Source organism: Dromiciops gliroides, chromosome 4, assembly GCF_019393635.1.
Source record: "Dromiciops gliroides isolate mDroGli1 chromosome 4, mDroGli1.pri, whole genome shotgun sequence".
NCBI classification, from domain to species: domain Eukaryota; kingdom Metazoa; phylum Chordata; class Mammalia; order Microbiotheria; family Microbiotheriidae; genus Dromiciops; species Dromiciops gliroides.
The window spans coordinates 348,475,432-348,503,317 of record NC_057864.1 but is presented as its reverse complement, the minus strand read 5'-3'; the positions used below and the strand labels follow the sequence as shown (position 1 = coordinate 348,503,317).

At 38.2% G+C, this 27,886-nt stretch overlaps 1 protein-coding gene across 3 annotated transcripts in view; it reads right to left on the bottom strand.

The window, feature by feature from the left end:
- Positions 1 to 27,886, bottom strand: part of NT5DC1 (5'-nucleotidase domain containing 1) — a 252,923-nt gene that overhangs the window by 38,702 nt on the left and 186,335 nt on the right. For all 3 annotated transcript variants that reach the window (XM_044004362.1, XM_044004363.1, XM_044004364.1), the window contains exons 9-10: positions 7,513 to 7,631; positions 3,406 to 3,564 (exon numbers count right to left, since the gene is read on the bottom strand). In XM_044004362.1, the coding sequence (XP_043860297.1) occupies positions 3,406 to 3,564; positions 7,513 to 7,631 (278 nt within the window). The remainder of the gene's footprint in view (positions 1 to 3,405; positions 3,565 to 7,512; positions 7,632 to 27,886) is intronic.

Sequence of the window (27,886 nt, the reverse complement as noted above, 5' to 3'; positions counted from 1 at the left end):
GAAAAATGGTGAGAATACTTAGACTACCTTTCCTTCCAGGGTTGCTGTTAAGAATGTGTTTTGTAGAACAAAGTATTACATAGATTCAATCTATTATTTTTGTTGTTTGAACCTATTTCTACAGCTATTTTTTTTTGCGTATGTGCAAAAGTAACTACAGTAATTTAACTGTTTTTTTGTTTTTGTTTTTGTTTTTTTAGTGAGGCAATTGGGGTTAAGTGACTTGCCCAGGGTCACACAGCTAGTAAGTGTTAAGTGTCGGAGGCCGGATTTGAACCCAGGTACTCCTGACTCCAGGGCCGGTGCTCTATCCACTGTGCCACCTAGCTGCCCAGTAATTTAACTGTGAACTCTTTCCTCTCCTGTGCAGCAGAGTAGCTAACTATGTGACATGCTAGAGAGGTCACCATGCCCTAATGAATAGTTGATTATAGAGTAAGAAGACTAGGGTTCATGTCCCAGCTCAGCTATTTACTATCTGCATGACTGTTTGGAAAACATTTAATATCTTATTTCTGGGACTCGGTTTCTTCATCTACTAAATGGGTTCCTTTTACTCTGAATCAATAACCCTATTACCAGCTAGGTGGCACAGTACATAGAATGTTAGGCATAAAGTCAAAAAGACTCATCTTCCTAGGTTCAATTTTGGCCTCAGATACTTACTAGTTTTGGGACCGTGGGCAAGTCATTGAACCCTGTTTGCCTCAGTTTTTTCATCTGTGAAATAAACTGGAGAAGGAAATAGCAAATCTCTCCAGAATCTTCACCAAGAAAACCCCAAATGGGGTCAAGAAGAGTTGGCCATAACTAAAAAATGACTGGGCAACAACAACAAAATCCACTAAACTCCATTCAAAATGCTCCCTGTTCTTACCTAAAGTTCTTAGCTCCTGTTTAAACCACTGCAAATGAAAGTGACGTGGAAATTCTCTGCTCAATATGTGCCCACCCAAGAGTTTCTCCAGAAAGGAAATTCCTGTCAATTTTTCTGAATTCCAGTTCAAGTCTAAGCAAGTCATAACTGTATTTCTACAGGCTAATAAAGAAACTACAAATACTGACTGCACATGCATAAGTGTAAAATTTCTGATTTCTCTTAACTCAAGGCTTATAATGATAACTTCAGAAGGTTTGGTTAATTTTTTTTTTAATTCCACTTACTAAGAAGTTATTGCTTTACTTGTGGTGAGTAAAATAACTGGAAATATGGGTTGAAATAGTTGTGTGCTCACACATTTTCCACTTAAAAACAGTTTGCATTTACCCTGGATGGTCTGCTGACTCACATATTTGGTTGGAAAGAAATAATCTATATTTTTCTTAGCAATAACCAAAAAATACCCGCTTTACCCTGCCTTCCCCCAACAGACACAATGCTTTCTGTTTGTCATTTTTATAAGAATAATGTTTTAATATTTCCCTCCTACCAGGATAGTTAAGAATGTCTGTATCTACCCCCTCTATCCTTCCCCCCATAGTACAGGAAAGATTACTGAACTTTAATGACTTGCTATATTTACTTCCTGGCTTTGATGTTTTCTAGTGGCCATGGTGTTAGAAGCAGACAGTCCAGAGGAACAGAACTGATACTGAGATTAAAAGCAGGAAAAATACCATAGTAGAATCTGATTTTTCTGGGCTGTGATTCTAAGTTTCTATTTGTAAAAACACAACTACAACAATAATAAACAAGATAGTTACTTCAGTTATTCTGAATCTCAGGGATAACTATTCGGTTTTTACTTATGTGACGAGGGTTTTCCCAAAAAGTTAACAAATAGGACCACAGAAGCAAATATGTATCCAAGCTGGCATGAAACCTCTGCCAACAAACAATGGGCTCACCAATAACAGATAGTTCCTCAATCACAAACAAACACAAATCAAACAAGTAGGCATTCGATCTTGCCAGGGTTACTTTGGAGCAGAGCATTTTAAGAATATTCTGGAGTTTGAGGTCTTGGAAGAAAACATATCTTTTCCTTCCTGTCAGGGACACAGATCATCATTGTGCATTAAAGTATGAGCCTAAACACAAGCTGTTACTGAATGAGCTAGGATACATGTCCCTGTCCCTCTGATGCCACTTGCCCCTCAGGCATCTATGGTCTTCGAGCTCCACATATTGCTATGCTAAGGCCAGCCCTGCCACCAATCACACATTTTTTCAATGACTTGGTTGGAAGTAGGAATCAGGGAAGGGTTGTTCCAGGGAACCCATTCCTTTCCCTTTCTAACCATTTTCTTCTCAACCCCCACAGCATCAGGGGAGATATCTAGTACAGATAGGGTGCTTCCCCTTTTAGGCCACAGGCACAGTAGTTAGACTCTTATCTGATATAGAATGATCTCTTGACCACTTTAGCATTTCATAGCATAAGTTTTGGGGAGAACTATAAACCAATTTTCTCTAACAAGAAAATGAGTCTGTGAAGGGGATATAGTCTGAATACTATTGGGATATTTTCCCCATTGCTCCTTTTTTCCCCTTGTCTTATTCTATCTTGCCCTATGATCATACTTCAAATATCTTTCCCCTCCAGGTGTGTCACAATGGATAGGGCATTGGATATGAATCAGGAAGACTGTCATTTAATCTCTCTGTGCCTCAGTTTCCTCATGTGTAAAATGAGGGAGTTGGACCCTATGGTCCCTAAGATTTCTTCTAGCTCTAAATCTATGGTTCTGTGACTTAAGTTCCCCTCAGCAGAATGCTACCTGTAACCTCACTAAACCAAGAAAGTCACCTCGAACACCTCTTTGACCTAAACAATAGAAATCTACTTTATCTCAACCTGAAGGAACTCAAGGAATGCTAAATATCTTCAAACTTTTCCCTATTCTAGTTATTGAATCCAGACTTTCCTTTTTTATGAATTATTGTCATTACTTAGGATATATTTACTTTATTTCTAAATCTTTTTGCATTTTTCCCTTCCCCCACCCCCAAAGACATAATTTTCCCATTTAAGCAGGATACAGTTTACTTTCCAATAGTTCTTTATCCCAGGAGAAGTTCCTTGGCTTACTAGTAAGTTTAATGAGGCACCCAAGTTAGTTAAATTTGACAAATGAAGAAACAGGGAATGAATTACTTTCTTGGCCAAGCAGAGAAGACATATAGTACAAGCCTAATGATTCAGGATTTGGCTTCACTGGTATCCTTCAGTATGCACGTGGTGCCTCAGAACAGACTAAAAAGCTACATTCAGTGAGGAGAGGAATTAGGACTAGGTCATGCTTGCATCACTTTAAAATTATCAGTAAGATATATTACTGAGAACCAATCTAGCATGGAGATCACTTGCCAAAAGATATTTTCATTCTTGGCACAAGTGGCCTGTGAGATATTTCAAACATAAAGGTTTTTCTTTCATGAAGTTAGCTGTAGGGAACCCTTACCTCATACTTTCCTTTCTTCTCCAAAGGTTCAGATTCATTCTTTTCAGGCACCAAGTCTTCGTCCTCTTTGAGTTCTTCTAAGATGAGGACTGTCTCCCAGTTACTATAGTGACATGCTGGGAAAATATCTGAATGCATGCTGTCACCAAAATAAACAACCTGTGGGTCAGACAGCAAGTTAAAAATGGGCTATATGTTTGAGAAAGCCAAGTTCTTCTCTCCATATTCTCATATCCAGAGAGAGAGAGAGAGAGACAGACAGACAGACAGAGACAGAGACAGAGACCGAGACCGAGAGAATATACTTCAATAGAATTGAAAGAAAATTCCTCCATAAATACTGTAAAATGTAATATGTAGAAGTTTTACAAATATTTTGACTTGGCAACTGATCCATCAGCCTTCCCACCTCTGTGACCTTCGGTGCTTTTGTTGCTTTGCCTTTCCAATAGAATTGCAATATCAAAGGGGATATAAACAGTATAGCATCTGTATGTGATTTAAATCACAGAATCTCAGAAAGCTAAAGGGACTTCTGAGGTTATTGAGCTCAACCTGGATTCCTGAAAAAGGAATTCCCTACACAACATACTATCTAAGTGATCAACCATTGCTTGAAGATCTCCAGAAATGGGGAACTCGGTACGTGCTGAAGCAACACATTCTACTCTGGAACAGCATTAACTATTATCAAATCAAGAGATACTTATGAGGAACCTACTAACAGGAAGGCCTTGTATGTAACATGGCACTCTGAGGTAGAAGAGAAGATAGTAATAAAAATTCCTTTACTAAGAAACACCAACTGAAAGCACTGTGTAGTCTCAAAAAAAAAAAAAAGCTATTAAAAAAAAATAAACTGAACAGCACATGTATTGTTCCAGTGGGGAAAAAATCCCCTTTAAAATTTCACAGAGCCAAGCAAGTTTTAAAACTTCATACTCATCAAATAAGTGATAAGTTAAAGAACTTGCTAAAGAAAACTTGTTACAACTAGTATTTCTTTTATACACTGCAAAAAGTTTTCCTAAATGCAGTAACACATTTCCTTTGGCTTGGGTAATGCATTTAGAAAGGAAATCATGATTTCTTTTCTATTTTCTTCTAACAGAAACTGCATTTTTCATTGTGATCAGGAAAAATGGAATGATTGCTCCTTAATGAGTTTATATATATATATATATATATATATATATATATATATATATATATATATATATATATATAGTAAGGGGCTAAAATTCTAGCTATACTATCTAAAATCTAATGAGTGGTTGCCAATAAATTATAAGCTTTAGCAAGAGTATTTAAGTGTTTAAGTATTTATTAAAGAGCATTAGGATCAGATAGAAAGGTAAAAATCTAACTCTTTCTAAGAGACCCTATCATCTGACCCACCATGGCGAGGTCAGGAACCAAAAAAAGCCAGCACCCCTTCACCTGCTTCCACTTCCTACTTCGTGTCCTCCTCCCAGAAATGGGAGGCTCCTCAAGTTGATTGGCTGGTAGCCTTGATAGATAGTACCCACGAGCAAACGTCACTTCCTGACGCTAAGGACCTTGACCACATGGCTTGCCCTCAGAGGCCTTCTCCTCGTGGTGGAGCTTTTCTACAGTAAGTCTCCAGCAGGTGGCGTCATTCCAATTGTTACAATATATATGTGTGTGTGTATATATACACACCCATACACATACACACACACATATATATATATACATACATATATAGTTATAGATAGATAGATAGATAGATAGATAGATAGATAGATAGATAGATAGAGGATATAGATATAGATGACATAGATACATAGTTACATTTGAGTTCTAAGTTGTTTCCCTCCCTCCCAGTCTTGCATTAGAGGCCAACATTTGACATAGATATGTGAAACTATATAATGCATACTTCCATATATCAGTTGTTTTTCTGGTGGTGCATAGTATCTTCCTTCATAGGTCCTTTGTAGTTGATTTGAATATTTATATAACTCAGAATAGCTTTAACATTCACATTTACTCTTCAAATAATATTGCTGTTACATATACATTCTTTTCATTCTGCTCATTTCACTCTTCATTATTTCATGCAGGTTTTTCCGTGTTTTCCTAAAATCAATCTGCTCATCATTTCTTATAGTACAGTAGTATTCCATCACAAACATATACCATAACTTAAATTCATCTGTTCCCCAATTGATGGTCATTCCCTCAATTTCCAATTCTTTGACACCACAAAGAGAGCTGCCATAAATATTTTAGAATATACAGGGGTTTTTCCCCCTTTTTCCCTGATCACCTTGGCAAAAAGAACTAATAGTGGTATTGCTGGGTGGGTGGGTATACACTGTTTTATAACTCTTTGGGCGTAAACTCAGATTGCTTTCCAAAATGGTTGAATCAGTAAACAGTCCCACCAACAGTGTATTAGTGTCCCAATTTTTCCACATCCCCTTTAACATGTCATTTCCCTTTTCTACCATTTTAGCCAATTTGATAGGTTGTTTTCATTTGTATTTCTCTAATCAATAATGGTTTAGAGTCTTTTTATATGACCATATGTAGTTTTCTTCCAAAACCTCTTCTTATCTTTTGAACATTTATCGACTGGGGAATGACATCTTTTTTATAAGTTTGAGATATGAGAACTTTATCTGAGAAACTGTCTACATTTTTTTTCTCATATTTTCTGCTTTCCTTCTACTTTTGGCTACATTGGTTGAATTTTGTAATCGAAATTATCCATTTTATGTCTCTCATTGCTCTCTATCTGTGATTTATTCATAAATTCTTCTCATCCATAAATCTGATAGGTAATATGTTCCATGTTCTTCTAATTTACTTATGATATCACCCTGTATGTCTAGGTCACATATCCACTTTAACCTTATCTTGATAAATGGTGTAAGTTATTGGTCTATACCTAGTCTCTGCCATACTCTTTTTCAAATTTCTAATAATTTTTTTTTTACCAAACAGTGAATTCTTATCCTAAAAACTTAAATCTTTACATTTACCAAACACAAGGTTATTATAATAATTTACTACTGTGTGCTGTGCTCTTTTATTCTTGTAGCTATCAACAAGCTGATAAAACTTAGAGATGGAAGATATCTTACATATCCTCTCATTTTACAGAGGAAGAAACTCAGGACCAGAAAAATGTAATCAATTTGCCCAAGTTCATAAAAGAATTACCTAACAAGTTCAAGTTCATAAATTTGGACTCCAAAATCATGTTGCCTCTACGTTGATATCTCACACTTGTACTGTTAGGGTCCCTTCCAGCCAAAGCCCACTACACTTTGCTTTCTCCTCCTTGTTTAGAATATTTCTGAAATTCCTAATACAGTTGAGGCAATTTACTAACCAAAAGTGGTCCAGGCTCAGCCTGATAAGATGGTGGGTTCAGTCCTTTCAGAGTCAATTAAGTAATCAAATGTTTTGATTTAAAATTCCATGTCGACCTATCTCCAGGTACAGTAAACAAAAATTCTGTCTATATCTTTTAAAAGGCTTAAAGAGATAGGCAATAATGAAATTATTTTCCTATATCCTCATGTTGGCATGGGGTTTTGTGGAGTTAATCGGTTCTTCAAGGATCTACTAATGGCACACAAACTTTGGCAGACTGAACCAGTTTGGAAAGGTTTAATGTACAGGCCAAGGAAATGAGTGGGGGATAGATTATAAGTGTCCAGAGGAAGCTTTCATTTTATCTTCCCCTTTATATCCGCAAAGGCAAGTATAGTGTCTGTCACATATTAGTTGCTTAATGTTTCTTGATTGATTGTTGATTATGGTTCTGTTATCTGAGGACCATTCTAGCTAAGGGCAGAGAAGTTCATCACCAGAAAGGAGGCCACCAGGAGATGACATTTTTAGATATAGGAACATATGAGGATCATCTCTTAAGGTGTGAAGGGGAAAAGTGGTACTGAGCAGTGACATGCAGATACTTCACATTAGGATTATAGGTCTACAAACATTTAGGAGTTTTGAGATGACCCATCAGTGGATCACTAACTGCTTATTGAATTATGGGTCCAGTTTATCTTTATTTGTTAACACCCACAACTAGTTATCAGGGAATCGAATTCCATCCCAGGATACCTTGGGCTGTTCCTTGCCAGTCATCTTCTTGAGAAGTTCATAAAGATGGTCAGAATTTCCTTGGGAATACCAGCCAGGCTTGTCTAGAGAGGGCAGAGCATCTTGTTCCTCATCATTTTCTGAAATGACAAATGACAAAACCTTATACTTGGAAGCAACTGGTCATACCAGTGAGGTCAATTGTCTGACCCACCTCAGAAGAGAACATAATAGGTGTCTAGTGGCCTAATGACTGAATGACTGAAATGAGACATTGATGAAGAATACGGGAGATAGAGAGGGATCAGACCTGTGATTTCACTGGGGTAGAGAATTCAAAGATGAAGAAATTCCCTCTAGCAATGTGGGTTGACAACTTTGCTGTGGAAGAATGGTTATTGCTTGCAAAAGGCAAAGAGAGTAAATGTACTGGCCTAGTGGAGCCAGTCACTGGCTTTGTTGCTTCTTGCATTTCTTTATGTCTTTACCTGAGCAGAGGTGGGCAATCCTGAGCAGGATATTTCTAATCTTTGTGGCAAGTCAAGCCAAGAAGTGTTTATTAAGCATCTTCCCTGCGTCAGGCACATAGAAGAATACCACTTAGCTGCCTCTGGATCTGTGCCCCTAGAAAGAGTGCCACCATTGACGAGACCACAAACCCAGTGAAGTATCAAAGAAGAATCATAGAATGATTAAGTGATCATAAAGTTGGGTAGGACCTCAGAAATCATGTCACTGAACCCCATCATTTTACAGATGAGTAAACCTGATACCTAGAAAGATTAAAGGACTTTCTCCACAGGCATGAGTTATTTAGTGGCTGATTAGATCCAATGTCTTCTAGGTAGATTTTTCACATGGCCACTTACTATTAATATTAACCCAGCATACATTTACTCAGTATTTTAATTACCTAAGGTCATTATGCTGTGTTATCCCTAAGAGATTACTTTTGGAATAGTTTGCCATTACCATCAGTAACTTCAGCACCAAGAAAGTAGCAAAGAAATTATTTCAACTGTTTTACTCTCCAGATACTTCATATGGTGAAAAGGATTCTGGTTTAAACCTTAATAATACATTAAAGATGGTAAATTTATAGTATTAATTAGCAAAGCTGAGGTAAATGATTGCCTAGTGAGGTAACAGTGAAAACAAGAATAATTTCTGGTCCATGGTGACAGCCAAAGGAAATCCTCCTGACTGAATTCAACAACTAAACTGTCTTCCCAAGTCTCTTGGACTGGTCTGGGATCCCTCAGGGAACCCTAGATTTAGATCACACAGTTCCTTTGGTGCTGGCAGTTTCATTCTAGCTATCGAACAATCAGATTACCTGTATATTAATGGAGAAAAGAGAACTGGAATTGCATTCTTTGCATAGTCCTCCCTCAACACCCACACTATCCTGTAAGTCAGGAAGTTGCTATCTCTTCATTTCAAGGAAGTCCATAAAAATGACTAACACTACAGATTAGGAAATTGCAAAAGTGTAAATGGGGTAAATATGTTACCCACATCACCAAGCAGACTTCCTTTTACAATGAAGTAGTCAATACTACTTCTGATCACGATGAACCAATTATCATAATATGAAGAAAGCTAAACCAGAGCAAAGTAAGAGAATTCAGGATATACACCAAAATATCCGGTATTTATTGCAGTTACTTTTTGCAGTAGTAAATAACTAGAAACAAAGTAGGTACTCATTGATTGGAGAATGACTAAACAAATTGTGGTACATTAATATAATGGAACACACACACACATTTGTTTAGTCATTTTTCAGTCATATCTGACTCTTCATGATCCCATTTGGGGTTTTCTTGGAAAAGATACTGGAGCAGTTTGCTATTTCCTTCAGCTCATTTTACAGATGAGGAACTGAGACAAACATGGCTAAATGACTTGAAGGGTCACACAGCAAGTAAATGGATTTGAATTCAGGAAGAGGAGTCTTCCTGACTCCAGGCCTACTGCTCTATCCGTCTAGCTGCCCATAAAGGAACATTACTGTGCAGTAAGAAATGATTAATAAGAATAATTCAGAGAAATATAGGGAGACTGAATATGAATTGATGCAGAGTGAAATAAACAGAACCAGGAAAAATAAACAAATATATGTATATATGTGTTGTCTATCTATCAATCACCTATCTATCTTTCTATTGACTACGTCAATAGAAATGGAAAGGACAATAAAATGAAACAACATTGTAATGGGCCAAAGAAAAGAATTGAGAAAATGTACTTCAAACCTTTCACTGAAGACATGGTGATTATATGTGTGAAACATTATTTGTACAATTAGACCCAGATGATATGTTTTATTGGTTGTGTTGAACCTTTCCTGCACTTTTTCTTCTTAAATCTCTGTTATAAGGGAGGGCTCACTAAAACATGGGATAAAAGGACAAGGATGGAAATGATGTGATACAAAACCAAAGGGCATATATTAAAAATAATTTTTAGAATCAAGTCTTTCCCCATCTCAGTCTATTTTTTACACAGATGCCATGTACATACCCACTGTTTTATATACCTCTCCCTCTTCCCATACAAAGACACACACACACATGAGAAAAACGATGGCCTGATTTCTGTCTTACACATGTGTATATAGACATATATGCACTTATGCATATATGGATAAATGCACATTTATATGGCTGTATATTTATGGTCTGTCTCTCTATCCATCCATACATACACATGTACATACAAATATGTGCATATGAAAGAAACCAGGCAGTTAATTTTCTTACTTTCTGTTTCCATTTTTCTCCCTGTTTTTGTATTTTCTGGAGGGACATTAAGTAGAAAAAAAAGGGGGGGGGATAGAGGTGGTATGCCTGAGGAATAGCAAGAAGGCCAGTCTGACTAGCCTGAAGATTGAAAGAAGGGGAGTGATGTATAATGAGGCTGGAGGCTATGGAGTGGGGGAAATGACATGGTCAGACCTATGCTTTAGGAAAGTCACTCTGGCATCTGTGTGGTAAACAGACTGGGGTGGGAAAAGACTTGATTTTAAAAACTGTTGGTGTGTGTATATATATATATATATATATATATATATATATATACACATACACACACACACACACACATATATGTACGCATACAGATATTTGGGATCTTTGCATCCTCAGTGCCTAGCCCAGTGTCTAGCATCCAGTAGATACTATCTAAATTCTCATTGATTGATTAAATAATTTTCCTTCCTAGTCCCCCCACCCCCACAATCTCCAATCCATCCCTCACAGAGCTAGCAAAATAATTTTCCTATGCACAGGTCTGACTATGTCATTCCCTTGTACAAAAACATTAAACAGTTACCAGTCATATATAGGTGCCCCTCTAGCCCCATGTTTAAAGACCTCCACAGTTTGGTTCCAGTCTTCCTTTTTAGTCATATTTCACTGTACTCTCCTTCATGCACTTTTTGTTTCAGCCAAATCTGGGTACCAGCCATTCCCTAAATTTGTCTTGGTCTCTTTTTACCTTCATGCATTATTTTCTTCTATTGTAATTCTTCTCTCCTTTGAGGGAGATCATTCTCTCTGGTTGAATGTGATCTTTCCCACCCTGTATGACTTACAGCACTTTGTATAGATATTCATTTTGCTATTAACTACATTCTCTTTTATATCTACTTGTTTATGTCAAAGTCTTATTCCCCCCATTAGTCTTTAAGCTCCTTGAGGGCAGGGACTGTTTTTTCTTCTTTCTAGTCTTCAGAGTTTCCCCTGTTTAACTAAAAAGTTGACCCCCCCCCAAAAAAAAAAGAAAAGAAAGAAGAAAGAGAAAGGAACAGGAATAGAAATGAAAGGGGAGACTGGAAAAGGCCTCTTACAGAACGTGAGCTTGAATTGAATTTACTAATTAAAAAAATTATTAATGTAATCAGGAAAATAAGTATTTGCTACAAAATAAATCAGCTAAAAACAAACCATTTATTCATTCATTCATTACTTCAGAGCTAATAGGAACCAGGGAGTGAATTTTTTTTTCTTTCTGTTTTCAATTTTTTTGTTTTGTTTGTCTTCAGAGAAACTTTTCTGCTGAATAGAGAACTTGGACTGTAGTTTCTGGAGGGACAAAGTGAAGACAGTTGGGAGAATGAAGAAACAGTAAATATGGTGAATGTTATGGGTCAAACAAATTTTATTGGTGAGGGTGGGAGAGGAAGCTGATGATTTTTGTACACTACTGGCAAATAATAGAGCTTCTGGACTTTACCATTAAAGTAAAATGATCCCCACCCTCAGGCAAACTAATTTATGCTTCTATACACAAAAATCACTTTTCTTTTTCTCATTTTCTCATTCTACCTTTCTCATTCCTTAATCTCTTTTCTGCTCTTAAGAGTGTTAGGAATACCCTTTTATTTTGTTTTTTGACTGGCAAATAGTTTTTTTTTATTAATTTAAAAAGCAGACAATATGGTTACTCAATATTAATAAATTTCCTTAATGTGTTTTGTTCTCACATAGTTGGAATGATTTCTTGAGATCTTGTCTTCAATTGTAGGGTGAGGTGCTTGCCTCCTAAGAGTTACAAAATGAAGATCAGGAAATGGATTTTGGGGGGAGTTAAGTGTGTCCTAAACATTTCTATTTTTCAAACCTTTCCCAAAACCTTAAACCTTTCCCAAAGTGGGAAACGGCTGCTATTCCTTCCTTTCTATCATCTGCTACCAACAGCAGGGAGTTCACCCAGAGGTCAAAAATGCTATAATTATTACCTCTACCGGAAGAAAGTAAAGAAGACCTCTGCAGTAAGCCCAACAAATGTGGACTGCACAACTTAGAGTGATAAATCCATGGGCTGCTTCAAACCTAGTGCATATAAATAACCCTTACACAACCTCACAGTTAAAAAAAAGCAATAAGAGGCTTTTAAAAGTCTATAATAATGAGTTTTGTGAACTTCTGGTTACTCTCCCTTAAAAATGTGCAAAACAACCAATATAGTCATGACACTAATTACGTAAAACCATTCTGATAACCCTATTTTCACAGTTGGACATATCTTTTCAGCTTCAAAGAGTTGAGAAAGCCCCATATATGATCCAACAAGGTCGCAAAACTAAGCTGAACTGAGTTCATGATTTTCATTTTCTTTCAAGTTACATAGAGGTTCCCAAGAAAAGAAATGATAGGGCCTAGATATTAAAATATGAGTTAAGTTATAGTCACCACGTAGTATATACAAATTATACCCACTAATCTACTATGATTTACAATTTCCAATAAAGTTAGGATTTCAGGTCACTTTAGAGCTCACTTATGATAGTTTTGGTGGGACAATTGATAATCTCTCTCTGAAAACAGTTAACATGCTTTTGAAAGCAAATTACTAAAAAAAAAAAAGAAGAAAGTAAATTACTTAAATCGAGAGAATACTTTAATCATTCAGTAGAGTCTGCCTAGCTCATTAAGAAAGATATATGGAGGGCGCAGTGGATAAAGCATCAGCCCTGGATTCAGGACCTGAATTCAAATCTGATCTCAGATACTCGACACTTACTAGCTGGGCAAGTCACTTAACCCTCATTGCCCCACCAAAAAAAAAAAAAAAAAAGAGACAGAGAGAGATGCTAAAAATAAGGGTTCAGTTCTAAGGTTAGGAAATGATTATTTTAATTTACTGACAATAAGTGATTCTGAAAGGAATGTTAATTGCATATGTAATAATTTAATAGCTTTTCAAGTGTAAAATAATAAAAATTGCTATAAGAACTTTCATTATTATCATTAATTTGCTTACAATAGTTCTAATGTAGTGACTCCTCTTTGAGACAGAATGTTTTTAACTTTTTATGGTAGAGATAAGAGAGGTAGGAAGGTTAACATTTAGTTGACTAGCATACAAAGAGAATTGATAAATGGATTTCTGTCAAGCTGGGTGAAGACCAAACAAATACTTAGCAAATCTGTGGATGACCAAATCTGGAAGAGATGGCTAACCCTCCAAATGACAAAATAAGGATCCGCAAAGGCCTAAACATGATAGCATAATGGACCCAAATAAATTTAAAATGTAGAGTCCTACACTTAAGTTCAAAGAGTAAACTACAGAATGGAAAAGATGTGTCTTGTTTAAACAGATTGTGTCAATTGCACAGCATTATCTCTTCACTGTTATCCTTTCTTCTGATTTGGTATTTATTTACTCTAACCTTTGTTATTACCAGATGAGCGAACTGTGCTCACAAACAGCTGTTTCCAAAATGACTGTTATAAGGATAACCAGCTTATTTAATCAGATTCAGCAAGGATTTATTAAATAACCTGTGATAGGCTCCGATACTGAGCACTGGGGATATTCGATACTTAAATGCACCCGTGATCTCCTATGAATTCAGAACTGCCCACCAGCTATGTGGATTGCAGTTCATATATACTGGTCCATCTTATGTGCCTCTTATCTCTGCTCACTCCAAAGTTTGTTATAGGGAGTCCATCCAATATGCTGGTAGCCTATAACTCTTTCTCCTGACATCATGAAGATATCAGCAGATCAGTTGCCTGTCCACCTGTCATCCATTTTCCTTGCTCTCTTGGCCACCACATCTTCTCTTTTTGCCATATAATTCCTGGATGACATCCTTTGCTTCTCTTTTTTTGAAGTTCCTCACTCCTTATGTGTTGTAACCTGCTCACACCCACCATGGGCCTCTCAGTGGTCCTCTGTGTGATCATACTCATCTTTGGTTCTTTGGAGGCAAAGATATTCCATTTTTCACAACCATAAAGTAACACTGAAAACAGAACCCTGGGGATACGCAGACAAAAATAAGGCAGCTAGGTGGCACAGAGACCCAGACTTGGAGTCAGGAAGGCCCCAAGTTCAAATCTAACGTCAGATGCTTACTACCTGTGTGACCCTGGGTAAGTCACATAACCTCCTTTAGCCTCAGTCTCTCCATTGTAAAATGGGGATAATAAAAGTTCCTACCTGCCACAGTTGTGGTGAGAATAAAACGATATAAATAATATTTATAAAATGCTCTCCCAGTCTTAAAGTTAAACATTCAATGTTAAAAAGGAAAACATCGCCAACCTTTTTGGAGCTCACATTCTACAGCTCCTATCAAACAGTCCATGAAATGATATTTTCCGTGCCTGCTGCCTGTGGGCACACAGGAAAACAAAAACAAATTAAGCAATTCCTTTATTAACCTCTCCAAGGAATCTGCAAGCTGTCTTCTAATTTTATTTTAAAAAGCAAATGCAAATAAGGATATGGTTTAATTCCCCTAACTAGAGGTCAGCTTGTTTGTCAAAGATAGTAGCACATCAAGAATAATGAGTTAAAGTAACACTTGTAGGTGGTGCAAAAGCAGAAGTGTCACTTATAGCCCAGAGGCTACAAGCAACCCTCTAAAACTTCCCAGTGCCACTCCAATCAGATTAAATCCGTTTCTATTTGAGTCTGATAACACTGGTGCTTATATTCTTTTTTGCCATACCAATACTATTCAAAAAGGAGAAGCAATAGTGGAAGGGGACCACATAGAACTCAGGGACATTGTGTCTTTTTGCCTATTTTATGGATTGCTCAAAGCCAAGAAAGAAAAAAACACAATACTTGGTGGCCATCTGGTGATGAGCTCAAGAGAATCATGAAGATGTGTCTGTGAGTATTGCTTTATAGACAGGACAGGTTACTCAAGACATTAATGGTGAGAAAGAGACATACACACAGCCTCAAAGAGATGGGGACAGAGAGAAAGAGAGACAGAGACATAGAGACAGAAACACAGAGAGATAGAGACACAGAGAGAGACAGAGACACAGAGATACAGACAGAAGAGACATAGAGACAGATAGACAATGAAACCGAGAAAGTCAGATACAGAGAGACAATGAGACAGAGAGAGAGAGAGAACAAACCCAATCAGATATAAATTCTCCCATGCCAACTAGCCAACTAACTGAAACGCCTTTTCTGGAGTAGTATTTCTGAGTGATTTTGGTTCTGGGTAAAATCTGACCTGGTTTATGTGTTGTGTTTGTGGAGATACACAAGGTCTTGTGACATTCACTGCCATCTCTCCTGAACTTGGAGTCAGTGAGTCAGGATCTGAATCCAAGTTATGCTGCTATTCATTACCTTTGTGTCTTTGGATGAGTCATTTAATCTTTCCAGATCTTGGTTTCCTCCTCTATAAAAATAAGCGTTTTGGACTGGATGATTGGGCACCATTAGAAACTGGAAAGGGAAAAAGTAGGGGATAAATGAGGAGGGCAGAAGGCCCTCTTCCAATTGCTGCATGAGTTCTCTGGTTATTCTAAAATTTTAAAGGAGTTCAAATTGGGAATGAAAGACAGATGTTAAGAGAGATAGAGCTAGTTGGAGTCCTGGGCAAGGGTGAAGAAAAAGGGGGAGGAGGAGAAGTAGGAGAAGTTATGATTCAAGAGAGAATAAAAGACTTTTGTTTTATACCTCTGATGGCAAGTGTAACCAAGGTACTCAAAGCTGATGATACCATATTCAGTGATATAGATAACCCACAAATTAATCCAATTTAAAAACTAATTTTGTTTTTCACTTATAAACACTAGATATAAGAGAAAGATTTTTTGGGAGGGCGGGGCAAGGAGGGTTAAATGACTTGCTCAGGGTCACACAGCTAGTAAGTGTTGAGTGTCTGAGGCCAAATTTGAACTCAGGTACTCCTGAATCCAGGGCCGGTGCTTTATCCACTGTGCCACCTAGCTGCCTGAGAAAGATATTTTTAAAGAGGAAAAAAAGAACCTTCAAATACACTGTGGATTAAATTTAGGAAAAATAGATTCAAAACAAATTGTCTAAAAAAGACACTCCACTGAAAATATGGCATAAAACATAGAGGTGGGGGGGCAGCTAGGTGGTGCAGTGGATAAAGCACTGGCCCTGGATTCAGGAGTTCCTGAGTTCAAATCCGGCCTCGGACACTTGACACTTACTAGCTGTGTGACCCTGGGCAAGTCACTTAACCCCCATTGCCCTGCAAAAAAAATAAAAATAGAGGTGGCAGAACCACAGCACCTGAAGATTCTCATCCTAAAGAATCATAGTGTGGCATGAATTATAAGACTGAAGTTGAAAGAAGCAAGGAAAACGCTCTGGGAAAGGGAAGACAGGGAAAGTCATTTTGGCAAGAAATTTCCTCTATATTATTCATTTTGGGGAAAACTTTTCTAAGCTAAAGTTCTGCGATATGTACAAACTATGCTTTTAAAGTCTTTATCATTATGGTAAGCATTTGTTTGGATTATAAGATAATTGTGAAGACTAAAAAAAAATGGGTATGATATAAACTTGTTCCCATGACCTTAAGCCTGATTTTTAAAAAAAAGGAAATTAATGAACCATGGGAAGCTACTGGGGGCTAAAGAGGCAGAGAAGGCAAGAAGATAGCAGGTCATCACAACATGTTGAAACTAAACCAGAACAGTTTTCTGTTGTGTGGTTTGCTTCAGAAGACAACAATGTAAACACATCCCACCCTCATGACAACATCATCCCTACATTCCTCTGCTCTCGTTATAAGAGTGAATAGGCAGGAAAGAGTGTGTTCAATGTAACGGAATTTAAACCACAGAATGGACCTTGTCAAAGTATGGCTGGAAGCCTAGAAGAAAAGTTAAAGTAGACAGCAGTGAAATGTCAGAGGACAGCATGTTGTGATGGAAAAAAACGCTGGCATGGCAATTAGGAAACACGAATTTTCTTCCCAGCCCAGCTGTATAACTCTGACTAAGGCACTTCACTGACTCTCAGTTTTTTGTTTTTTGTTTTAATATGTAAAATGCTAAGGGCTGGAGTGAGGAGGGAGGGATCAAGCATTTATTAAAGTGTCAACTATGTCCCAGGCATTATGCTAATATCATCTCATTTGATCTTCACAACAATAATCCTAGGAGGCAGGTAGTATCATTATCACCCCTATTTTACAGATGAAGAAACTGAGGCAAAGTGAACTGCCCAAAGGTCACAGAGCAAATAAGTGTCTGAAGCCATATTTGAACTCATGTCTTTCTGACTCTGGGCCCAGTGTTCTATCCACTGGGTCACAAAGCTGCCCCTAGGACTAATACTGTAGTCTAGAAAAATCTCCAAGCTGTTGTTGGACACAGTCTCTGACCAGCAAACTCTGTCCTAGCCTCATCCTCCTTCTGCCTTGTCTCATTTTCTTCCCAGCAATTTCCAACATCTTAGTTAACTGGTGCCTTTCCTCCTGTGACGTGATAGGTAGGGAAACCAATTAGATCTGCCTCATTGGATGCCAACCCGCCCTATAAAACACCAGGTTCACTCTTCAGCTTTCTCAAGTCTCTGATGCATAAAATGGTGATAGTCCCAGGATTCTCACCCATCCATCATACATGGGAGATCTTGCCTTTCCCTAGACCAACAAAGGCTCCTTCCTTGTGATAAAAGTATTATCTACACTAGAAGGTTCAGAGGTGGCAGCTGTACCAATCGATACAAGAATATTAAATTAAAAATTTTTTACTATAATTTCTTCTATCTGTCTAAATGCACTTTAAATACAAACTATTATAAGCAAACAATATAATTATACATTGAAATGCACATTTTCCTTTTTCAGTATTATCTCCAGTATGTGCAAATGCATTGCCTCAGTTGGCACAGCTTGCTCCTTCCAGGTGTACAAAACTTTCCTGGAGACTTAAATGTCCCAGGGGACTAAGATTCAAATCATTGACTTCAATTCCTGGTGGGCTGAGTACAAAAAGGCAAGCCAAAACACCCCAATGTACTCCAATCCATCTTTTTGGCTGAAGAAAAATTGAGGCCATTTGGTCAGAGTTGCTTCTTCTCCCCTACTCATATCATATCACTTAGATGTGTTCCCTTACTTCTCTTCCTTTAGTCCTGTCTTTGATAAAGAGGGCACCCTTCTCTTTGCTAAGGCAAACCTCTCTACATAAACCCTTGATTCCATCACCTCCCATCTTCTACAGAAGATTGCTCCCACTATCATCTCTACTTTCTAACTTTTAAATTCTCCCTATCAAATGGCTCTTTCCCTGCTGCACATCAGATCCATGTCTCCCCCAACCTTAAAACAACAACAACAACAACAACAACAACAACAACAACAATAACAACAACCCTTCCTCCCTTTAATTCTAGCTACTATCTGGTATCTCTCTTGGACTTGTCTGTTAAACTCCATGATGAAGTCATATAGACTAGGTGCCTCCACTTTCATGCTTGCTTAGAAGCCCTGTTTAGACTGGTTTCCAACCTCATCATTCAACTGACACTTCCATATCCAAAATTACCAGTAAACCCTTAATTGCTATATTTAATGGTCTTTTCTCCATCCTTATCCTTCTTGACTTCAGTGAAGCCTTTGACAATGTTGATCACCATACACTGAGTAGCTTTGTGACATGGGGGAGAAGGGGAAAGAGAATTTATATTACACCTACTATATGCCAGGCACTTTGCCAAATGCTTTACAAATAATAACCCTGAAAGGTAGGTGCTGTTATCCCTACTTTGCAGTAGAGGAAATGGAAATAGAGGTTAAGTGACTTGCCCAAGGTCAAACAGCTAGTAAATATTTATGATTCTGGATCTGAACTCAGGTCTTCCTGACTCCAGGCCCAGCACTCTATCTATTGAGCCTCATAGGCAAATCACTTAACCTCTCTGGGACTCAGTTTCCTCATCTCTAAAATAAGGGGATTGGACTGGGAGGCTGTTAGGATCCCTTCTAGTTCTGAATCTGTGATCCTCCTAAATATTCTTACCTCCAAGTTTTCATTATAATGTTTTCTCCTGATTCTCTCTTTCCTCAGTCTCCTTTCCTGTATCTTCACCCAGGCCATGGCCATTATCCATAGGGGTTACCCCAAAGGTTCTGTTTTGGATCCTCTTATTGTTTCCCTCTGTACTATTTAACTTTGTGATATCACCTGCATCTATGGGTTTTAATTCTTATCTCTATATAGATAATTCCCAGAGCTATTTATCCAGTCCTAACCCCTCTCTCTTGAGCTCCAGTCTTTTAGCACCAACTGACTTTTAGGTATCTTGAACTAAATGTTTCTTATGTATCTCAAATTCAACATGTCCAAAACAGAATTCATGTTTTTCCCCCACACAATTCTCCCGGTCACTCAGGCTCCTAACCCGGGTATAGCCTTTGACTTCTCACTCTCACTCACCCTGTATTTCCAATCTGTTATCAAACAAATCCTGTTACTTTTACTTTCACAAGATTTTCCCTCTCCCCTTTTCTTAACTAACACAGCTGTTGTTTGTCCTTCCTTTTCAAAGAGGACCAATGACAGTACTGATCATGTCTTGATTTATGTGTGAATTGGATTTAAGTGGGACGGAGTTGAACAAAGTGTCATCCTCCCTCTCTCTTCCAGAGTCATCGAAGTCCAGTGGCAGGACAAAAGTCAAGATGACTGGTGATGGCCCTTGGTGTCTTTGATGTCTGACCAAGCTCTAAGAGCTCCACGTGGCCTTCTCCAGCCGTCTTCATGACCATCAGAACAAATTGTTCTTATTTCCTTGTTCTCTTTCGGAAGTCTTTATATGTTTGGGGTAGGCATCTCCCTAATTCACCCACGGGTTTGAGGCCTCTTGGTTCCCCTCAATTTGGTTTAGCCCATCTGCCAAGACAGTTTACTGGGGTGTGGCCACTGACCATGTTACAGCTTCTGGGAGCCACAGGTGGTGCCAGGTGGCTGCCAGGTGGACACCAAAGGTGGATGAGAAGCACTGAAAAGGGCTCAGCAAGCCCTCACACCAAGGTGCTAGTCCTCCTGAACAACTCACACAGCCCTAACACAACTACTATTCTGGTAGAGGACTTCATTACCTCTTTCTAGTCTATTGCAACAGCTTTCTAAATGGTCTTCCTGCCTCGTCCCTCCCCCTCTCCAATCCATCCTCCCCACAGCTTCCTCAAGTAGAGGTCTGATTGTGTCACTACATTTCCCTACTCAGTAAACTCCAGTGGCTCTCAATTACCTCCAAGAGGAAATATAAAATCCTCTGTTTGGCTTTTAAAGCCCTTTACCACCTGAACTCTATTTACTTTTCCAGTCTTCTTGTACTTTATTCTCTTCCAAATATTCTACCATCAAGTGATACTGGCTGCTTTGCTATTCTTTGAACAAGTCAATCCACCTCCAACTCTGTATCTTTTCACTGGCTATTCTCCATGATTAGAATTCTTTCCCTCTTCACCTCCAATTTCTAGTTTCCCTGAAGACTCAGTTGAAATCACAATTTTTACAAGAAGTCTTACCCTCCTTCTTTTTCCCCATCTTCCTCCCTCACCCTCCTTTATTGCTTGCCCCTTCCTTCTGGTATTACCTCCCATTTATCCTATATCTATCTTGCATGTACATGGTATTTTTAAACTTTCTTTGTGTTCTCAGCACTTAGTAAGAGCCTGTCATGTAACAATTGCTCAACAATTTTTTTTTGATTAACTGATTGCCCAAGGTGACACAGCCAGAAAGTGTTTAAGGCATTATTCAGATGTAGGTCATCCTGACTCCAAGGCCAGCACTCTTTCAACTATGCCACTTAGTTGTCTTCTGGTTTTATCCTGTTTGGATGGTTAAGCGAGACTCTTCCGCTTGGTGAAGACACCCAGCTTGAGACAAATCGCACGATGTCAAAAGCAAACAGGAGCATCTAGAAAGCCTTCCTGAAGGTCACTTAACCTCAGTTTGCTCATCTGTAAAATGAGAGCATTGGACTCAATGCCCTTGGAGGTCTCTTCTAATTTTAAATCTATAACACTAGCTATGATCCTAAAAATGTCTGATGGTCAGATTAGGACATGCAGTTGGGTTGGCAATTTACAGAACTGGCGTATCTTTCTTTCTGTCCAAATCTTTAAAGATTCAGTGGAAACATTGTAGTCTATCAACCTCTTTGTTTTTTCTCTCCCACTATTCTAGTCCATGGTGATCTCTTCTTCCTATGAATTCCTATGTAAGTCTTTGACCAGGTCATATCAAATTATAGGTGTTTAATAAATATTTGTTGAAGGACTGACAGCATTATTTCTTGTTCTACCTGTGAGATTAGGAGCGGTGGTGGTTGTGGCAGTATTAGCGTTGGCAGCAGCAATAGCAGCAGTAGCATTAGTAGTGGTCATAGTGGTGGTGGTGGCTGCAGCAGCAACAGTAGCAGCAAAAGCAACAGCAACAGTAGCAAATAGCAGCTGACATTTACACAGAGCTTTTAAGGTAAGTCAAGCACCTACTAAATATCACCTCACAACTCTGTGTTGTGCTATTATTGGTGCTATTATTATTCCTTTAGGAATGGGGAGAGGTAATCATTTGGATATTCCTTTAAACAAAGAATTTTCAAACCTTACATTTTTAACCTATTTTTCAAACTTCACATTTTCAGGGTAATAATTCTATATACAAAAATAACAATGAAGAGTGAAGGTACATAAATTTAACTTTCAATGATCTTGAATGTCTGAATTTACTCAGAGGCTGTGTAATGTTAACAGAAAAAGAGTAATACTCATTATTCAAAAGTAGGTCATCCTGACTTCAAGTCCAGCACTCTATCAAGTATACCACTTAGCTGCCATCTACTTGTTTGATCATGTTTGGATGGTTCAGCTAAACTCCTCTGAGTAGTGAAGGCACCCAGCTTAAGGCAATAGTAATTGCTAACATTTATTTAGCACAATTGTAAGGTTTGTAAAGTATTTTGCAGATATTATCTCATTTGAACCTCACAACAACCTCTTCTGCCATGTTCTATTATTACCCCTATTTTATAATTAGGAATCTGAGGCTGAGGGTTTGAGTAATTTGCCAAGGCAAGATGTGAACTCAGGTATTCCCAAATCTAAGTCTAGCTCTCTACCCACTGAGCCACCTTGTCAAACAGGGAACCAGGAGCTAATCTGTCTCTAATCCCTGCTAATTTACTGTCTCTGTGACGTGGAAAGTCACTAAATCTCTGTGGAATTTAGTTTTTTCACCTGTAAAATGTGGGGCTTAAATTAGATGATCCTTAAGATAGCTTTTCATCTCAAGTTTCATGATTCTAACCAAAAAGTCCTTTTCATAAACATACATTGGTTACCTTTGCAACATCCTTCTAATACAGTCATCAAACCATTTTTACATATAAGTAAAGTTGATCCCTTCATATAATCCAATATTTGAAGCTATATAGGGAGTCAGAGGTAAGATTCAGGATTGAATTTAGTTAGTCAAAACTTTGATCTAGTTTTAATTATTTTTATGATATACTATTAAGCAGTGGAAGAGTAACCTCCTTATACTTCAACCTAAAAATATACTTTCTTAAGCTTTGTCCTCCAAAGAAGTCTGCTGTATTAATGGAAAGCTAAATTCCTTAACATGTTTAAACAAAGCTTTATAGAATGGAACCACAAGTTCATTGTTGGGAAAAATAATTGATAGAAACAAGGTTTTAATTACAGTCAACTATTTATCTCTCAGGGCAGCTAAGTGGCAAAGTAGATAGAGTGCTGGGCCTGAAGTTGGGAAGACTCATCTTCCTGAGTTCAAGTATGACCTCAGACACTTCCTAAACTATGTGACCTTAGGCAAGTCACTTAATGCTGTTTGCTTCCATTCATTATCTGTAAAATGAGCTGGAGAAGGAAATGACAAACCACTCCAGCATCTTTGCCAAGAAACTCCAAAAGGACTTATAAAGAGTTGGACACAACTGAAAATGACTGAACAACAACAAATCTGTCTCTTGTCCTATCTTTTCATTTGAAAAGAACTAGCATTTTGAATTTGTATCTAGTCTTTATGTTTTTAAATATAGTAATGATGATTTAAAAAAAAATTAAATTAAGTTTGTGTTTAATGTAAATGCAAGCAAGGGTCACATGGAAATGCTTCAAACCTATGGATGAACTTACCAATAGCAAGATCTAAGTTAGGGTTCTATAGACAGAGTGTTTTACAGATCTTAGCACTCAATAAAGAGTATGTTTTCTTACAGTTCCTGCAAAGTTCAAACTGGGGACAGTCAACTGAAGAGTGCCAGCAAAATAAATAGTATGTGGAGGAGTCTAGGCTGTCAGATATCCAAAAAGGGAAATGAATTTGTTCCAAAACGTGATCCTCCTCCATTCTTCAAAGTAGTTCCTTATGCTAAAGCTTCCTGAATTTTTCTTGAAAATGGAATTCATAATATATGACTATTATACATTTATCAAGACATTTCGAATTGGACTAGACCCCTAAGAAAATCTCACATAATAATGACTTTTGGTGTAAAACCAAACCTAACGTTCAAGGTGCTTTAAACAAAGACAAATGCGTTGTCCTTTCTGGAGCTGATGGAGCTTGAAAACTAATTTAGGAGAAAGGATGCTATGATCTCAGGCTTCTCTAACACACACTTCTAACTTTTCCTAATGCTGAAACCATTATATAGAACATAATACTTTTATAGTCTGTACCACCACTTCCATCCAATTCTGAATTTAACATGTGCATCTGCCTTCCCTGTCATTATGTAACTGTGTATATTACAGTTATCTATGTTGTCTCATTATTTTTTCTTTAGACAGCATCTTATATAAACTATATTTCACTTAATACACTGCTATCTATGCTATAGACACTATATATATATATATATACACATATACATATATGTAAGTATACATTTATATATTTGTTGGATCAGTTGACAAGCATTTATTAAGTGCATCCTATGTGCCTGGTATACAAAGATAACGTCCACCTTTATTAAGAAGCACCAGTAGGAAACAAATTTACTATTACTTATTACTAATTGCTCCAGGGTCAATGTATTCTGTGGGTCTGCACTCCTAAAACCATAGCTGATGAGCTGTGTCATGGTTGGGTGGGTTCAATCTTCAGTCAAAGCAAAGCTATTGTGGTATAGTGAGGAGGGTACTGGATTTGACGTTAGAGAGTCTAAGTTTGAATCCTCCTGTCTCTTACCAGCTGGGCGATGTGAGACACGTTACTTAACATTCCTGGATCTCAGTTTCTTCATCTGTAAAATGATGGCCTTGGACTACATTCCTCCCCCCCACCCCCAATTTGTTCCCAGTTCTAAATCTATGATCCTATGATCAATCCAGGCATTTAATGAAATATCACAGTAGGAACAACAGCAACAAAGGATCTCCTTCATAAGTCTAGGGTGTGCTCTCTCACAAATACCCACACTATCAGAAGTGTGGATACATACACATAGAGCAGAATAGTAAAGAGCAACATATGTGGGGAATACACATGACAAAGCCAGTTCACACTGATGTCTTGTAACATCTTCCCAGATGTTCCCTGGGTTCTGTGGGCTTGTTCTTTACTTGGTTTGGTATCCCTACAGTTGACCATATTCGCCATAGTCTCCATAGTTTCCAGCTTAGGCCTTAGCTAAAATACTAGCCTGGAACACTACTATCTTCTTTCAGAAGGACACTTCAGTCTCACTCAAGGTGCCAGAATCTTAGCTCATCTTACTGAATCAATTTGAATCTGTAGGTGGCTTCCTGCTTCTCTTGATGGATGCTGTGTGGTTCTGCTCCAAGATGTCATAGCTGAAGTGGGGAGACAGAGAAAAACTTCCCCTTCCCCTTGCTGCAGTTTCCAAGAGGGGAAAGGGGAAAGGTGAAGAGTAAATCCCTTGATGGCTAAGTCTTTCTTCCACAACTGACTCCTTTCTCAATCTCCCTCATAGTTGCCTGTTAATTTTGTTTTTGTTTTGTTTTTGTTTTTTTTGGTTTTTTGCAGGGCAATGGGGCTTAAGTGACTTGCCCAAGGTCACACAGCTAGTAAGTGTCAAGTGTCTAAGGCCGGATTTGAACTGAGGAACATCCTGAATCCAGGGCCGGTGCTTTATCCACTGCGCCACCTAGCCGCCCCGCCTGTTAATTTTTAAAGGCCATCAGAGGCATGGCTGACCCTTCAGCAATCCAATCACTAGAAGTTCCCTGTGTCCCTTAGTTGTCTCATCCAATTGTCAACACCATCAAGTGTAAAATAATTTCTAATTTCATTAGACTGATCTACCTCCTATACAGATAACTTTAGCCAAGATCTTGATATAAAATATTAAAAAGAAGAGGACCAAGGATATTTCCTGGGGGTAGTCCATCAAGTGGATATGAGAGAGAGAGAGAGAGAGAGAGAGAGAGAGAGAGAGAGAGAGAGAGAGAGAGAGAGAGAGAGATTTTTTGATACTGTGGATATAGTTTACCCAGATTTTAGAAAAACTTTTGATAAATTATTTCATATTTGTCAGAGTTTTGGCTCTAATGACAGCACTGTCTTAGTTCAGGTTCAATGTTGGAATGAAATAAGGTAACTGTGAGTCAACAGTTAACAAAAGGAAATTTAATTTGCTCTAACACAGCAAGGATATGTAACAAGGACAGACTACCCATGGATATAAATCTGGTCATCAGAGCAGGATATGATGAAGGATATGGTAACTCAAGTAGTCTTCAGAAATTCACCAAGTTCAAGGGTTCTAGATTGCTGAGGGTTGGGACTTTTTATGTCTTTCTGTATCTAGGAAGCTTAACAGGGAAGTCTGGGCCAATCAGATGCTGAGGACCCCATTGTAAAGCTAATTCCAAAGGAGGAGGGGCCTAGGCCTCTCCAAGTTGTAGGTGGGGGCAAAGAAGCTATATCACAGAAATGCTAGTAAATATCAGTCCTGTCACACTACTCTTGCCCAAAAGATGATATAGATAAAGTGATAATTTGATCAAATCAATTCAGAACTTGTTGCATGGCCAGACAAAGAGTAGTCGTTAATGGTCCAACATCAATGTGGCAGGAGGCCATGAGTAAAGTATCCCAGGGATTTGTGGTTGACATTGTGTTGTTGAACCTTTTTAATCAATGACCTGCATAAAAGCATTTATGACAAACCCATCAAATCTGCAGATAATGCCAAGATGAAGATTGTTAACATACTAGGTGATAAGAGGCAAGATGCAAAAAGATCTTCACAGACTAAAGCACTGGGATGAATCTAATAAGACGGAATTTATTAGGGATAAATTTCACATATAGATGAGGAAGGCATGGATAGACACTTAAAAAAAATTTTTTTTAAAGATCTGGGGTTTTAGTGGATTACAAATTCATTGTGAATCAGCAATATAACAAGAAGTGAAAAAAGCTAATGCAGTCTTGGACCTTATTAAATGAGGAAGCTTTCCAGGAATAAAAAGTTGATAGTGCCGTTGTATGCTGCCCTTGTTAGACTTTATCTAGGTTTCTGTGCTCAGTTGTGGAAACCATATTTTAAGAAAGGGATTGTTAAGCTGAAGAGTGTCCAACAGAGGGCAACCAGGATAGTGAGGGGCCTTGAGTCCATGACATTTGAGAATCAGTTAAAAGACCTGGGCATAGTTAGCTTTAAAAAAAGAAGACTCATATAGGGACATGGCATTGCCTCCAAGTATGGGAAGAGCTGTCACGTGGAGGAGGGATTGGACTTATTTCATTTGGACTCAGGGAGTATATATCTTTCTTTCTTTCTTTTTTTTTTTTTTTTTTTTTTGCAGGGCAATGGGGGTTAAGTGACTTGCCCAGGGTCACACAGCTAAGTGTCAAGTGTCTGAGGCAGGATTTGAACTCAGGTCCTCCTGAATCCAGGGCCACCTAGCTGCCCCCCCCCCGAGTATATATCTTTTTAATGTATAACATTACTTTATCATACCCCCAGTTCTTTTATTTATCCCTTCATTTGCTTAGGTAACAGCCCTCCAGAGTCATAGTCTCATGGTGACTCCCATCAAGTCTTAGTCATTTCTGTGAAGTCCCATTTGCTTCCTTGTGTTAGTATCTCTAGTTCATCTTGTTATCTACCAATACTTAATGCACTTGTATATAGACATTTATGTGCCTACCTCCCCTAGCCTTGGAAGTATATCATTTATATACTTCCTCCTCAGACCCCAAGGTTAGAGATCATAGGTCTAGAGCTGGAGGGGACCTCAAGGCCATCCAATACAAATGGCTCATTTTGTAGATGGGAAAGAAGTAAGGCTTAAGGAGTTAATGACTTGCCTAGGATCACACAGTTAGTAAGCATCTGATTTTAACACAGATCTTTCTGCCTTTATGTCCAGCACAATATCATACTGCAGGGGCTCAGGGGATGTGCCCAACTCTCCCAAGTCACTCTCTAGGAAGAAATCAGAATGCAACTTGGGACCAGAAAACTGTGTGGTATTTGCTGAGTCAGAAGAGGTCTTCTAAGATAAAGCTGGCTTACTCTAGTAGTAGTAGTAGTAGTAGTAGTAGTAGTAGTAGTAGTAGTAGTAGTAGTAGTAGTAGTAGTAGTAGTAGTAGTGGTGGTGGTGGTGGTGGTACTGGTGCTGGTAATA